General features: G+C 36.3%; 2 protein-coding genes across 3 annotated transcripts; one reads left to right on the top strand and one right to left on the bottom strand.

The window, feature by feature from the left end:
• The first annotated feature begins 2,242 nt into the window (after positions 1–2,242).
• Positions 2,243–3,458, top strand: LOC143538403 (dynamin-related protein 4C-like). Its single transcript, XM_077031974.1, has 2 exons — positions 2,243–2,687; positions 2,935–3,458. The coding sequence occupies exons 1-2, from the start codon at positions 2,243–2,245 to the stop codon at positions 3,456–3,458; spliced, it is 969 nt and encodes a 322-aa protein (XP_076888089.1).
• A 1,297-nt stretch (positions 3,459–4,755) lies between these two features.
• Positions 4,756–11,740, bottom strand: LOC143538394 (microtubule-associated protein TORTIFOLIA1-like). 2 transcript variants are annotated; one of them, XM_077031966.1, is made up of 6 exons: positions 11,072–11,740; positions 9,840–10,031; positions 9,669–9,759; positions 8,395–8,864; positions 5,878–6,723; positions 4,756–4,976 (listed from the first exon to the last, which is right to left on the bottom strand). In XM_077031966.1, the coding sequence occupies exons 1-6, from the start codon at positions 11,738–11,740 to the stop codon at positions 4,779–4,781; spliced, it is 2,466 nt and encodes an 821-aa protein (XP_076888081.1). In that variant the 3' UTR covers positions 4,756–4,778. The 2 variants fall into 2 exon arrangements, with proteins under 2 accessions (XP_076888081.1, XP_076888082.1); XM_077031967.1 differs by having other exon boundaries at positions 9,675–9,759.
• Between the last annotated feature and the right edge of the window lie 4,689 nt (positions 11,741–16,429).

Raw genomic sequence — 16,429 nt, 5'->3', positions numbered from 1 at the left:
TTCTAGGAATTTTAACTTCTGCTTTATTTCTTCATTTATTTTGATTCAAGACTTGGACTTTCTCCTGCGCGATAATATGGTATTATCCGACCTGATTGTTAAGGCCCTGAATCTTTTGCTTTGTTTTATTTTCTTTCTTTTGTTCAAGCCTTGGACTTTCTCTGCGCGATAATATGGTATTATCCGACCTGATTGTTATGGCCTGAACTTCTGCTTTATTTTAATTTTTCTAGATTGAGTTAAGTGTACAAAGTTTCAAGTGCACAAAGTCAAAGTGTCAAGTGTGTTAATAAGATTACTGTGATCAACTAAGAAAGGTTTAAGTTAAGTTGAGGTGACATGTGAAGCAAATTAAGCCCGAGGTATGATGGAGTCTGTAATTTGTCAGATTAAATGGGGACCACACAAGCATTGTGCCTAATTGTACCTTAACGTATCATGTTGACATCAAAATACTTGTTAAATTTAAAGTGGATAAATTATATCTACAATCGACTTTGGGTTCTTGGCATAATAATGTCCAAATAGAAGTGTGATCTAGAACGTTAACAGATAATGTGATTCCATGTTGTGATCTTTCTCAGAAAAATAATTTAGTAAACGTTTAAAGTAAATATTTTTGATATATAATATTAATTTCATCTTTACTCCTATCTTATTTTTGTTTTATTTTTTGTTTCAACTTCAAAATATTATGTATATATTTTTGTAATATTAAAATATATGAAAATGCCAAAAAGATTTTTAAGTTTTTATTGTGTTCGTACATATTTTATTAAACCTTGTTTATTCAAAATCACGTGTTTTGTGGTTAAGGTCGTTCATGCAAAGTTCGTTGGAAATCTGGGACTTAAACAAATCATTTACAAGTTGAGAGACTGAAATTGGGAGGATCTGTGAACAAATTCTTCTTTGACCCTCGAGAGGGTCTGTGAACGAATCTTATTCGTTCTAAGTTTTGTGTAGTTATACATGGACAGGTAGATCAAGATCAAGTCTGCTTGGAGTTGCAGATGCTAAAGCACTTAAAAGAAACGAGAACGTGAAAGTTGGTGGTTGAACCTAAAAAGGAACTGATTATATCTGAAGACAAGGAAAGAAACCAGTCGGCTCAAGAAAGTCAACAAGAGAAAATTAGATATCGAACCTCCCGCATCTGATGTTTCTAAAATTTGTTGTTGCCGATCCTTCCCAGAAAATAAGATTGAAGTTCAAGTCTATAAGACTGGAAAATAAAGAAATGTTCAAGATCCAATCTGGTTCAAGATCCTGGATCAAGACAAGTACTAAGTTTCAATAAATAAGACGAAGCAAAGAACTTGACGAATGTTCCACGACATACTCAATCCTAGAGGGAGATTGTAGGGCCAATATTATATATTGTTTTTAAGATTGTATATGTCGTTTTATTTTGCTTTAGTCGGTGTAGTACGTACTCGGTACGTTTATTTTGTAGGTTTATTATGTAAAGTTTGGAGATATGGGGACCCTACATAAAGGGCACTTTACCCATTTCTCCACAACCTTTTCTAACTCTTCACAACTTAAGGAAATAAATTCTCTCACCCACTTCTCCCCTTTTCTCTCTTTTAGAAAATAAATCAAACAAACTAAGATCCGAGATCCGAATGTCGTTGGTGATTTCCGCTAACCAACAACACGGATTGATCCGAATCAAGTCTTGAGATCCATCTAGAGGACCTACATATACACATATGTATACTTTCATTTAATCTCTAGTTATGTAATGTACACATATGTAAATTATCATTTACCTTAAATTATACATATGTGTATAGGAAAAAAACATGTGTGTACATATATGTACATATTATACATATATGTATATGTATAATTTAGTTAAACCAAGAATTTTTTTTTACGTGTTTTTTTTAGAAACCGGGATGATAAATAAGAACTTTGGTTTTTTTACTTTTTTTATTTTTGTGTTTTTTTTTGTTTTATGATTTTTTTTATTTTTGGGTTTTTTTGTTTCTTAAACTTGTTTCTTATATAAATCAATATTAGAATATTATATTCTGTGATCAAATCTTGTATCTACTGTCTAATCCTCACATATATTTGTTTCATTGTTCATTAATTTGTTTGTCTATTTTTTTCTCTATATAGATCCATATTCAAAGTTTGATCAATTAAAACATGCAATTCAAGCAATCTTCAGTCGAAAATATGTCCCATTCGCAACTGAATATCCCACCTCATCAAAGAATATTCTGAAAAGATGAAGATCCCTTTAGATACAATTAGAATGCTTCAAGTTATCAATGTATTGGATAGAAAACCATTATTCCCTATAATTATTGTTTTAGGTGAAGCATCTGCAGGAACCAGTGTTACGGGAGCGTTGGTCGGCCTTAATTTGCCTTCCGGTTTAGCTTTTCCTATAGTTTTGAAGTTTCAATATGACTCTGATCTTGCTTCTCGAAAGGTTTGGTTCGAATATATGTTTGAAGGCAGTCTTTATGAGAAAGAAGTATGTGAAACTCGTTTGGCAAATAAGATTTCAAAATTAATGAAACGAGTACCAGAAGACAAAAGATCGCGTATAGAGATCACTTTAACTATTACTCAACCACAAGTATCCGATCTCATGGTCGTTCTTTTGCCCGAAATCCATACACACCAGAATGAGGATGAAGAAAAAAAGGAGATTGAACTCATTCAAGGTAAGATTAATGTCTTTATTATTTTATTTAATTATTTATTTATTTTTGCTATATAACTTTATGTCAATGATCAAATTCACAAATATCAAAAGCAGTGATTACATCGAAACAGAAGGTAAGCGCGCAACAAGCTGCGCTACTACCCCATTTTGAATTGCAAAACTAAATCTTTTAAAAACTACATTGGCTGATTTTAGAGTCATAACATTACATTGGTGAAATAATTATTTATGAATATTGCGTGTAGGGTATATCGAAGGTTATACTTGTTACGATCGCTTGTTTCTAAATGTCTTGTCATGTCCATCAAACTTCAACTCGTGTCTATCGAGGAAGGTTCTTAAAGGACTCGACTATATTGGTACACGCTGTATTACAATTTTCACAAAAGTCGATTTATCTGATGAATATTTGATTTCACAATTGACGTCCAAGAATGTCGAACCACCATCACCTTTTGGTTATTTCTTTGTTGATAATACTACTAATGATGATGAGAAGACAGAAGAGTATGTTTTGCTATCTAAGGTGGATAAAGAGTATGTTGGCTTTGATGTCATTGCTAAAAATATTGTTGCTGCTATGCTGTCAATACTTTTTAAGCCTTTGTCTCGAATTCTTGAAAGAATTGAATCTGATCTAAAAGAGTCTGTCCTAATGTTAAAACGGTGTCAAAAGACGTATGGTTCCGTAAAGGAAGCTATACCTGATGTCATGTTTATTGTTAGCACGACATACTCATCCGACATACTCATGCAGCTTCCAATGTGATATTGCAATTTAGAACATTTAAAACCGATCTTCATGATCTAAAACTTGATAACCGAGAGCCATTTCTGCAGTACGAAGTTGAACTTTTGAAATCGAGAAGTCAATACAACCCATTTTATTTTCTTCCTTCTAGCGTCCTCAAATCGCTTCTCCATAGACAATTTTCAGATGCGTCTGGTATTATCGACGAGTTTGTATTAAGTATCATGGATTACATAGAAGGGGTGGTGGTTAAAGTCCTCCTAAACCACGAAAAATACGCTTGGCAACTCCATCCATCCATTTATGATACACATTGGCAGAGTGTTGGTTGAACGTATGAAAAGGAGTTACGAAAAAAAGTTAACGGAGATGCTAGACATGGAAAAGGAGTTCGTCTATACATGTAGCGATGATTTCACAAGAAAAATGAAAGAAATGGAGTCGGTCGAACTCGAGCTAGATGTTGGAGAAGAGTTCATAGACATTGAAGGTTTTGGAAACAACATTAGGGTTGAGCATTTGAAAGGCTATCCTAAGTTGCAAATAAAAGTAGCTTTCGAACAGAAAAAACAAAACGTCGTATACGGGGAGATTGTTGTCAACAGATTTGTCGACTATTGCTATTTAAATCTCCAATCTATGATCAAGGAGATGATGACCGTCGGGATTCAGGAGGTGATGAGAGAACATCTCATGACAAGAATGAAAGACGAGAGTAAGTTACCAGATGTAGCGCCCGTGGTGGCTCTCAACAAAGGCAACATGGAACGTAGGATTGAGTGCCTGAAAAAGATAAAGAAAGACGTTAAAAGGTGGCAGGTAAGTTCTGATATTTTTCGTGATCTTTATTTGTAAGGAACTTTCGTCACTAAATTTGGCTTTTCTTATGCTTGTTACTAAACCATTGATCGTTATTTTGTTACGAACAATATGAATGTTTAATGGGTAGCGGGCATTGGGCGTATGCAGTGATTTGCAAAGATAGAATGACAGATATAACAGGTGAAAAATACTTTTATTAAAAAACTTAACGGATTTGAAAAGATAAGAGTTACTGATGTGACAGGAGAAGTCGGTAAAACAAGGGGTGGGGTGCGTCTTAACACAAGCCATAAATTAAACAAGATCAGAAAGAGGGCTGAAACGAATCGAAAACATGCACCCGCAGTAAAGCAAACATCACATACAAAACCTTTTCACATTACTCATTTAGAGTTCATAAAAGAAAAAAAAATAACATGAGGATCATAGCATCATCTACATCAGCAATCTTGAATCAAAGATTATATAAATCACAATAATCTGAGTGAAAAAAAAAAAAGCTAAATATGCAATCATTTATTTGTCTAGCTGCTGCAAATCAATATCCCAAGCAGATGCCAGCTGTAGCAAGAGCTGATCTGGCAGCATACCTTCCCAGTCATCAGGAGGCTCAATAGTTGAAGCAGCCTCATTCAGATTTACCAAAATCTCTCTTTTTAATTCCATTGGGATTCCCACATTGTCTGTTCCATTCTCTACTATCATATCCAGCAGCTGCACACGGAATCAAAGTAGAAATCATGGTCAAATATAATGAATCCGACTTTTAACTATTCGATGTCGCATGATCACTTTCAAACCTCGCAGAACAAGAACTTATTGGTCAGGGGGTCATCATAAAGTTCTCTTCTTTGCATACAACAACTATCGGTCCAACTCATGTTTTTTTTTAGGGCTAATACCGTATAAAAACTAACATAGTAACGTTCTTATTTTGCATAAAAAAGGCTCTTCAACCTAAGGTCCTAGACTTATAAAAAGTAAACGTAAAAAATTGTAAGTCAACTATTTTAAACCCTAAAATGCCCGTGCTTTCGGTTTTTTTTAAGTAATGACTTGTTAACTTCTAAATTTGTCAAAGAAAAAGATGGGTTTTTTTGGCAAATTGAATGTCACTATATCAAATTGACCAATTTAAGAGTTTGCAAATCAATTTTTTTAAATTACAAGCACATGCATTTTAGAAAAGTTTTGGGACTTTAATATACAAAATTAGTTTAGTTACTATATATCACATATATTTTCTAAAATAATTTCTTAACTCATTATTTGGTCAAAAGAAGATGGTATTTTCTTTTTTACTTTTTGCAAAAATATTGAATGTCACTGTATCAAAATGAACCATTTAAGAGTTAACAAGCCACTTTTTTTAAAATCAAAAGCACTTGCAGTTTAGATAAGTTTAGAGACTTTAAAAACAAAAATTAAGTTCACTGACTTTTATATGTATTTTTAAGAAGTTGAGAGACTTTGATATACCAACATCATGTCAAGTGACTTGTTCATGAAAAATAAGAAAGTATAATGATTTCTTATGGCGTTAAACCCCTTTTTAAACGTATATGTATAACGTACGTATGTACATAAATTATGTATGTGGTATGATAACACATACCTGTTGAAGCCAAGACAAGCAGATATCAAATACGTTTTGATCGGGAAGAAACTGTGCAACAGCATGCAAAACTTCGGTCCCGACTTCACTAGACAGCTGATCAATAACCGGGCCTGTTCGGTCCATCAACTTCACAAGCAGCAAATCATCACCAGTAGACAAAACTTCAGCAAAAGCCGTATCCGCATCACCCACATGAACCGCATCCATTGCATTACTCCAAGCGGTCCAAACCGGGTCCCGGTCCTGCACATTCTCATCTCCCATTGCTTCAGCAGTCATTTCAGGAACCGCCACACGGGCAGTGCGGGCAGGCCCATTATCATCACTCGCTGCCACCCTGATCGCTTCCAACGTGGCCTCATCTTTTGAAGCTTTCCAAACACTTCGAGCCGATGGTCCTTCCCCAAACCTAGCGGGCCCGGGCCCGGGCCCAACCCCTTTGTCTCCCCAACCTCTCCTAGCGGGTTCAGTTTCGGGTTCTGATTTGGGTGACCGACCATCCATACCTCTTCTTAAACCCATTTGCGGGTTTCTGTTATATGAATGATAATCCCAGTTTTCGGGCCCGTCAGATCTCCATGAAGATCCTCTGCCCCTCATGGATGACCCCATGTAAGACATCGGGTCATCGTTTCTACCTAATTTCGTGTTCGGGTAGTCGGAGAACCCATTGTATTTTCCTAATGGTCTGCCAGATTCCTCAAAACCCATCTTGTAGCTACCGCCTCTTCGATTGTTAGCTGATAGTGACAGGTCACGGGCCATGTCTTCAACAACACGTTCAAGACCCCGCACTCGGTTTTCTAAAGTCATCATGCCATCATGAGATCCACCCATGAAATCCTACAGTATCAAAAAAAAATCTGAAATTAGAACATGTAAATTAGAGAGGTGGCAAATTGGCTTGTAACCGAACCAAACGTTCAATGAACAGTGCAGCAAGAAGTTTGCTTATTTAATAAATGAGAGAACATGAACACAACTTTTCTGTTCATTTAATTAAAGGAACGAACATGAAGTGTCCTGTTCGTTCATTTATATTTTTGAGCGATCGTTCATTAAAGTACGTATATGTTTTGTTCATTAATGTTCATATATTTAATTATTTATGTTTGTTCAAGTCTGTGAAATTACGTTTGTAAATATGTAAACTTTTTAGGCGCATTACGATTTGGTCTAGTTTTAATAACCTTTTGGGCCCAACAACTTTTAGTTGGTTTTAGCCCAGTTATGTCCATTCAAATATGTATGTTCGTTTACATTCCTGAACCGTTCATTTATACTGTTAACGACCGAACATAAACGAACACGAACACTACATTTTTTTAACAAACGACAACAAGAAACCCCGTTCGTCTAATTATTCGAGTTTGTTTGTTTGTTCAGTTTAAGTTAAACAAGCAAACAGGAACATGCTCCACTCATGTTCGTTTGGTACTTCGGGTTACCGTTTACAAGCTTAGTGGCAAATTAGAGAGTTTACTGTTTAGGTGAAAAGTCAACACAGGTTGGTTGGCCCAAAACACTTTTACTGCCTGAATTTAGTTTTCTACAAGCATTAGGCATTTTGTGTGGGAAATATGATCACAAATATCATATCATCTATAATAACAAATGTATTTTTTTCAGGAGAAGGATTGCAATGATTTTATATAATATTTAATTTGGGCAACAGTTGACCAATGTGGCTGGTTCGACCAATTTGACAAGATTCATCTTTAGCTAGTTTTTTTTTCAACTTGAGGTGGCAATTTCAACTCGGGGTGTAAATGAGTGTAAATGAACCGAACTGAGCCCGAGCTTGACTCGTTTTGACTGACGATAGTTCGAGCTTGGCTCATGAGTCATTTTTCCAATCTCAAACTCGGCTCGTGAGTCGTTTTTTCAAGCTCAAGGCTCAGCTCGTTAGTCGTTTTTTCAAACTCAAGCTCAGCTCGTGAGTCGTTTTTTCAAGATCAAGCTTGGCCTGGGCTCAGTTCTTTTACTATTTATTAACCAATTTATATACATTTTAAATTATTTTTATATAACATTAAATAAAAATTATACAAATAACAGGCTTGTTTAGGCTCACAAGCCAACTTGAGCTCGATAAATGAAGCTTACACTCAGGCTTGTTTTTTAAACAAGCTTATTTTAAGGCTTGAGCTTGTTTAGGCTCAGCTTGATTCGAGCTTTTAATAAGCTTGGATCTCAAGTAGCTCATGAGCTAGCTTGGCTCGTGTGCATTCCGAATTTTAACTCATGCCATACAGAAACTAGCAAAAAGGAGGAACATAACAAATAAGCAAAACTTGAAATAATATTAGTTTTGTTAACATTATAAAGTATAAACACATCAATTATTTACAAGAAAGTGTTTGTGGGCCAGGCCAGCCCCACCTAAACCGGTCCATTCCAACAAAACTCCTGACAAAGTTTGACTTGTTCCCGACCCACATATGTTGCCACCTCTAGTTTTACTCGTTTGACATGTAAATACACAAAATACTTAAGTAATTTTAACCGTCATACCTGTAACATGTTCATGAGATGAGCCTGTTGTCTCTCCAACTGTAATAACTGCCTCTGAATCGCCAACCAATTTCCTTTATTACTTCTAAACCCTTCCCTTTGACTTGACTCATTCACATCTTCAATTTCCCGTCTTCTAGAAGGCCCAACGATTCTCTGGTCAACTTTTTGGTACCCCCCTTTTGACTGTGACCCGACATCTGTCTCATTCAGGACCGACTCGTCTCCATTCTGCTCGTTAGAAGACTTCACAAACCTTCGTGGGACAACAACTTCAACTTCACCCGATACCCGTTTTTCAAGTCTTTGAAAAAATTCAGGGTTTAATTCTTTATCACATAAAGCAGGTGCTTTCTTTTTCAAGATTCCAACTGCTTTCTCGGGTATGTTGGTACCGTCGGATTCATCATTCTTTGGTGGGCCCTCGGGTTTTCTTTCACCTGATTTAGCAGGTTCAGAAGCTTCACCATCTAAAGAATTGATATACATGAACACGTTATACACAAAGGTGGTTAAATGAGCACGCTGGCTAACAGGTCAGTGAAACAGGGTACGGGTCAAAACACAACAACAAGTGTTTTATCTATGGGTTAAAACAGGTTGGGTCTGGTAAACCTGAAACAGTATGTCCTAAATATATTAAAGCATCTATTGGTTTTGTGTATGTCGATTATCGCAAATAAAAACTTGTCACGCGATTTGGGGTGTGCATGAAACCGAAAAAACCGATCTGTAACCGAAATAACCGAACCCAAACAAAAACCAATAGTTAGTCTAATGTTTTCATAAAAACCAAATTTTCTATTCGGTTTTGGTTTTGCATGTAACTAAAACTGGGGGGGGGGCAAAACTGAAACGAAGAATTTTTAACTTTTATTTTGATCGTAAAGTAATTAATAATCAACTAATCATTAATTAACAAAATGATTTAGGCCGAAATTCATTTTTGGGCCAACTTTTTCAGCCCGAAATTTCAAGCTGGAAAAGCCGAAACCAAACCCTCCCCAAACCAAAAGTTTAAGAAAACTCAAAAACAGAATATTTGGTTTCTAGTTCAATTTGAGACCGAAACCAACCCATGCACACGCCTACTCATGACCAAAAGCAGGTTGGTTATTTAAGATGTTTTTTGCCTTATAATATACACTTTGACAAGTTTAAGTTTCAACTCATTTGGCCCGTTTACTTTAGCTTATGTGTTTTACCCACTTGTCCCATTAGATATAAAATATAACCTCAAATCAACAAAGAGGATAATATTATTTTGTGCTCACCATTACCTTGAGCTTTTTGATCTTCAGAACTGCCTGCAAGACGTTGCCAATGCTGCAGAGCCTCATTTATACTGTCTCTTGCAGGTTTTATCTGTAAAAATTCAAACAAAAACTTTACTTTTGTATTGTTAAAGTTGAAACTTAAAAGAGGGTTTGCATTTCAAAACTAGCCTTATCAAAGCGACAATCCTCGAGGGCGGCTATCGTGGGACCTGTTTTTCCTGTGATCAAGTTAGTTGAATGCAATGCTAAGGCCGTTAATGCATCAGCAGCTGCCTTTCGAGCTGCCCAGTCAGAATTGGTCAAACATTCATGAATACTTTGAAGCAGCGGCTCCAAACCTTGTGGAGAAATAGCACCAACCTATGACAAAGAATCTGGTTATTAAGAATCTAATTTTGAAATGACCACCGGATGAAAAGTACACATAATACTAGGACTGTAAACGAACCGAACATTCGGTGAACTATTCGGCGGAAAGTTCGTTCATGTTCACTCGCTTAATAAATGAACGAACATGAACTAGTAATCTTGTTCAGTAAACCAAATGAATGAACATGAACAGAGGCCATGCACGTTCAAAGATGTGTATGTTTACGTCCGTTTATGTTCATTAATGTTTATTTGTTTATGTTTGTTCATTAACAATTTGTAATATGACTTTTCTAACCTGATCATATAGATTTAAGCAAAAGAATCAACTAAAAGACAAAAATATACATGAGCATTAATTTATATGTAAATTAACATATAAAATTGCTTAACAAAACACTAACACAAACTTGGTAGCCGGACCGAACCATGACACTGACCAGTGACCATTCTCGATTAGCCAAATCAATTAAAACATTGTTTGTGTTCATTTAAGTTCGCTCGGTTGTGTTCGTGAACCATTCACCAACAAGTTCATTTTCTTAATGCTCATGTTCATGTTCGCTCATTAAGGTTTTATTGGACAAACGAACGGTTCACGAACACCTCACCGAAAAAAGACAAAAATATACATGAGCATTAATTTATATGTAAATTAACATATAAAATTGCTTAACAAAACACTAACACAAACTTGGTAGCCGGACCGAACCATGACACTGACCAGTGACCATTCTCGATTAGCCAAATCAATTAAAACATTGTTTGTGTTCATTTAAGTTCGCTCGGTTGTGTTCGTGAACCATTCACCAACAAGTTCATTTTCTTAATGTAGGAAGGGTAACAAAAAATTTCCTTTCGGTGAGGTGTTCGTGAACCGTTCATTTGTCCAATAAAACCTTAATGAACGAACATGAACAACACCGTATTTGGTTGGTTACAAATTACAACCCTACACAATATTATCTAAAGGCCAACAAATGGTACAACATAACATAATATTACATTGCTATAGTCACATTATCACAAACCTGTGAAAGACTAGACACCGCTTGCAAAAGTGCAGCCTTAGCCAAAAAATTAGCATTATTCAAATACTTGCAAATCCTCCCACACATCTTCTGCAACGCCGAAACCGGAGGATCCGACGCCATCTCCACCATCCTTGCCAAACACATTGCACCCCCAGCCTGCACCCCTTTACTCTGATCATTCAACGCCTCAAACAACGGCTTCACAAACACCGAAACCACCGCCCCCACATTCTCACCCTCCCCTCTCAAATACAACCCTGAAAGCTCCCCGATCGCCTCCCGGCACGCATCCCTCACACCCGAATCCGAATCCTTCAATCTTTTGACAATGTGGGCAACAATTTTGGCCAAATGGGGTGCGGCAGCGTCCGTGTGGGCGGCGGAAAGGGCGTAAAGCAACCGAATTGATTCTTTCTTGGCTGCGGGTTTGTTTGGGTCGGACGAGACGTCGAAAAGGGGGTTTAGGAAGAGTGTGAAGGTGTCTGGGGTTAGGGTTTGGATGATTTTTTCGAGGTCTTCAATGGCGATTTGGTGGGTGTCACGGTCTGAGAGCTTGGAGAGTGAGTTCAAGATTCGGTTTTTGAGTTCGATATGGGATGAAAGAGATGAGGGTTTTGATGGGTTTGATGGGGGTTTTCTGGGTTTTAAAGATTTGGGTGTTGCCATTGTTGTGATGGTGGATTCAAGTAACAGTTTGGTGTGAAGAGATGAAGAAGAAGATCTTGGAAACCCCAAAGACTGGATTATTTTAGTGATTGTTAAATTAGATTAAATATATGTTATTATAGAGTGAGTGATATGTGTAAAATGAAATTTTGAGATGTAGATCTAGGTTGAAAAGAATAAAATTTATTTGACTTGAGTGGAGTTAGTAGTTATTAATTAACTTATTATCATTTGTAAATAATTAAATTAATTATGATTAAATTCAGCTTAAACTAGCTGGTGTCTATAATCCGGGTGACTTGTTTGGGAAAGAAAGCCCAACGAAATTGGTTGGTTTAGAATTATTAGCTTATAATAGTGATAGTGTCAAAACTAAAAAAAGTTTATGATAGTAAATCTTAGGGGTGAGCATTTCATGGGTCACACCCGTCAAATCTGTGAGCCCGTCCCGCCAAACCTGTGAAACCGACCCGTATTTCATATACGGTCTGGGTTTCGGGTTTGAAAATTCCATTTAAACGGGAAACGGTCTGGTCCGGGTCATGCCCGGCGGAACAGTTTTGGACCCGCGAACCTACAAAGCAATCCTTCTCCGTTTATATTCTAACTAGTGTTAAACCGGCGCGTTGCGCCGGTTAGATTGGTAAAGCCCGCGCGATGATAAAACACAAGTATTGTCGATTCAGAGCATTGAGGAGTTAATTAGACGCAATTTCGATTGGTTTCGGTTACGTGCGTTATGATACCAAAACTTAAACAAAAAAAAAACCAAGAAGTATATAAAAATGGAGGTGGACCAATGGGTTGCCGTTGTCGGTAAAACTCAGACGTTGATTAGATCCGAGCATTGTCGAACCCGGACGTTGAGACAGTGAGTTTACGTAAATTCGGTCGGTTTCCTTCACGTTGTTATTGTACCGGAACTAAAATATAAAAAAACAAACAAATACAATACCAGAAGCATAAAGAAAAAAAAAATAAAATGTCTTGACTAATGTGGTGCCGTCAAGTGGCCCAATGAGGGGCTTGGCGGCACCAAAGTTTTAAATTATATTATATAATAATAGATAGAAGCAATCCTATAATGCCTCTCGTCTCACTTCTCTACCTAAAGGTTATATTGATTAACATTATGTGGCATAATATTATATTTTCTGGTTCAATAAGCATGGTTCATGTGACGTATATATTTATTCGAATACAACTTGCCATATTAATGTGTTATTCTTCATAACAACTATATGGTTTAAACATTTTTGTGAAACATATTACTTTGTAATATCATGCACTCATGCAGCCTTGTGGATGAATTGTTTGTAGTCTCTTGTTTATTTGGATGAATTGTGCGTGTTTACAGCAAAGGTTTTTTTTTTTTTTTATTTGCATGTTTACAGCAAAGGTTTTTTTTTTATTTATTTGCAATTTGCTTAGCTCATATATTCCGTGTGATATTAGAACACTTTTAATATCACATTTTTACAGCAAAGTTTTTGAGGTTTTTAAATTTCTATTCGCAAAGGTTTGAGGTTTCCTAAAGCATGTAGTTGTGTAGGAAATCACATTTTTTACTCGTGTAGGAAGTCAAGAAACGAGCCATTGTATACCGGCTTCATGGGTGACCTGTTTAAAACCCAGGCCAGCCCATGTGTAAATGGTCCGGTTCCGGGTTTGAAAATCCCTTCTAAACGATTCTTGGTTTGAATTGGTTTCGCTCCGAGTCGGTCCGGGTTATGGCCGTTGCACACCCTTATTAAGTCTCATGTCTAATTCTTTAAATTTCTTCCGCTTATTTGGGAGTGATTTTGTCTTAGTGACTTCTCTATAGAGGTGCATATCAAAACCTATTAACCGAAACCAAGAGTCAAGCTGAGTCGAGCCGAAACCAGATTGCTCCAGAACTAAAAATAATTGTCGATTTGGATCGATTTATGGTTTTGAATAAAAGAGCCGGTTTGGAACGATTTTTTTTAAAGGGGGGCCATGTTACAAGATCTAATCACAAGGGGGGTTGGAAAATTATTTTTTTTAAAAGAAGGGTTACCTCCCTTTGTAACGGTGGTGAGTTTGATATGTAATAGGGGTGTCAGTCAATGGCATGTGGGTTTGATTACGAGATTCTCCCCTCTCTTAGAAATGACGGTGGGTTTGAAAAAGTTATCTCCCCTCCATTCTCAATGGCAAGGACTGCAAAATAATACTCCCCTCCCTTTGTAATGGCGGGGAGTCTGAAAAAGGTATCTCCCCTCCATTTGTAACGGAGAGGAGTCTGAAAAAGATGAAATGACTTTTCAAACGTTGGGCAAACTTTAAAAGGAAGGGGAGATACCTTTTTCAGACTCCCCGCCATTACAAGAGGAGGAGAGTATTATTTTGCAGTCCTTGCCATTGAGAATGGAGGGGTGACCACTTTTTCAAACCCACCGCCATTTTTAAGAGAGGGGAGAACCTCGTACATATCAAACCCACCTGCCATTGACTGACATCCCTATTACATATCAAACTCGCCGCCGTTATAAAGGGAGGTAACCCAAAAAATTTCCAGCCCCCCTTATGGTTAGATCTTGTAACATGGCCCCTCTTTCAAAAAATAATCGTTTGGAACTAATGGTTCACGAACCGATGCTCGGGTACGGACTTACAAACTGGTTAGGAACCGGTATGTATGTATGTAGTTAGTGTGTGTCTATTATATGTGTGTTATGTGTGTGTGTTTATATGCATTTATATGTATGTAATGTTATCTTACGTATGTATGCATGCATATGTATATGTTATGTATATGTATGTACTAAATTATGTATGGATGTATTTTATGTGTTTTTATATAAAGCAGGTCCCAACTCAAACTGGTTTCAGATTAACCTAAACCGATTCCATTGATTACGTTTTTCAATCTCACGAACTAGTTTTAACCACGTTGACCAGGAACCGGTTCGCTTTGGTTTAAGGTTACGAATCAATTTGTGCAGTACCCCTGCTTCTTAGTGCTCCTTCTACAGTTTCAGTTTACTCATTTCCAAAGCTATCATCAAAAGAAGGAAGAGGGGGGGGGGGGGTGATAGGGTGTGACCGCACCTCATGATTTTCTGTTTTCGCATATGTAAATTAAATCTGAGCGAACCTCAAGAAATTTTGACATCAACTCATAAAATTTTTTAATTAATATATATTGAAAGTACACATGCATAATTATATAACGAGTAAAAATGCGGTTTTCATTCATGTGGTTTGTCTAAATATGCAGTTTTAGTCCGACAGTTTCAAATTTACAATTTTTATCCCTGTGATTTCATTTCACTTGCAGCTTAACCCGAGTCCACTAACCCCGTTAAGTCTAGTCGTTAATCCCATCAATATGCCCCTCACATGGGGGAGGGGGGCAGTTTTGCGCTTTTTCTCTCCAAATAAACCCCAACTTTAGTTCGCAAGCCCCTTCACATGAGGGGCTGGGGTGTATTTTGAGAAAAAAAGGACAAAAATGCCCCTCACGTGAAGGGAACGTTGATAGGTTTAACGACCAGACTTAACGGAGTTAGTGATGTTGGGTTTAATTGCAAGTGACAGGGACGAAAATCGCAAATTTGAACTAATGGACTAAAACTGCAGATTTGGACAAACCACATGGACAAAAACTGCAGTTTACTCTTATATAAACCTGCTATAAACTATTAACGACTATAAAACTATTAACTTCATTTTGTTCAATTAAACGATTAAACCTATTTTAAACTTAACACATTAACTAAACACCCAAAGTAACCATTTAAACAACTTAGCCCGCACATTTTAACAATTAAAAATTTACCTAATAAAAAGTGAGAGATGACATTTTCTATCTGGTCACAAGTCAACCTTTACAAACTAGAAACCCAATCTATAACTTAGTCGAGATGGCTACTGTCGTTGGTTGGCTACATAAAGTTTTATCAAGTATTTGAGTTCATTTTTCACTAGTATCAGTAAACTATTTCAACCAAAAACCTCAAAGTTGTGTAATTTATAAGTATACTAGTTTTTATCTCTCGTATTACGGAGTTGCTTTACATTATTCGTTTCTAATAATTATATATTTTTTATGATTTTAATTTTATTTATTGTAAGAAAAGTTAATAATTTACTTAGGATTTGATGATAAAGGGTTTCACAAATAGATGAGATATTATAACTCGACTTAAAAGTTATATGTGTTTGGTGAGACCCATGACCCGCTTTTTTTTTTACTATAAAATGGTTTCTTAATTATAAATAATGTATTTTTTTTTAAAATCGGATATTAATTTTTAGTATATCAAATATTTGATGAGATTAATTTTTAATATAATGAGATATTATAATCTGTTTCAGAGCTATCTGGGGTTGGTGAGATCCATACCCGTGAATTCGGGTCAAATGTATGAGAAACCTTTATTTACAAATAAAACAATCTGACTACATAAAATTTTATCAGGTATTTGAGTTTATTTTCACTAGTATCACTAAACTACTTAGTTGTGTAATTTATAAGTATATTAGAGCATTTGATGTTGAAACCATATAGGATTATGGTTTTATCAGGTCCGTTTAACGCATTCGAAGTCCTAAATCTAACTAATATGTTAGAGACTTCTTTTTTTTTTCTTTATGCATATATATAGCACCAGAAAGTATATAAGAATTATGGAATATGGATGATATGCAGCCATAATAGAT

Source organism: Bidens hawaiensis, unplaced genomic scaffold (genome assembly GCF_021521415.1).
Source record: "Bidens hawaiensis isolate Kalapana, Puna unplaced genomic scaffold, B.hawaiensis_p1.1 tig00011619_1, whole genome shotgun sequence".
Classification (NCBI taxonomy): Eukaryota; Viridiplantae; Streptophyta; class Magnoliopsida; order Asterales; family Asteraceae; genus Bidens; species Bidens hawaiensis.
This window is presented reverse-complemented; position numbering and strand designations above follow the sequence as displayed.

Excerpts from the sequence above, each read along its gene's own strand:
- LOC143538403 (XM_077031974.1), top strand. The coding sequence starts at position 2,243 with ATGAAGATCCCTTTAGATACAATTAGAATGCTTCAAGTTATCAATGTA. Across the intron at positions 2,688-2,934 it reads GGAGATTGAACTCATTCAAG|GGTATATCGAAGGTTATACT; the intron begins GTAAGATTAATG and ends TATTGCGTGTAG.
- LOC143538394 (XM_077031966.1), bottom strand. The coding sequence starts at position 11,740 with ATGGCAACACCCAAATCTTTAAAACCCAGAAAACCCCCATCAAACCCA. Across the intron at positions 9,760-9,839 it reads AGGATTGTCGCTTTGATAAG|ATAAAACCTGCAAGAGACAG; the intron begins GCTAGTTTTGAA and ends GAATTTTTACAG. Across the intron at positions 6,724-8,394 it reads ATCTCATGAACATGTTACAG|GATTTCATGGGTGGATCTCA; the intron begins GTATGACGGTTA and ends TTGATACTGTAG.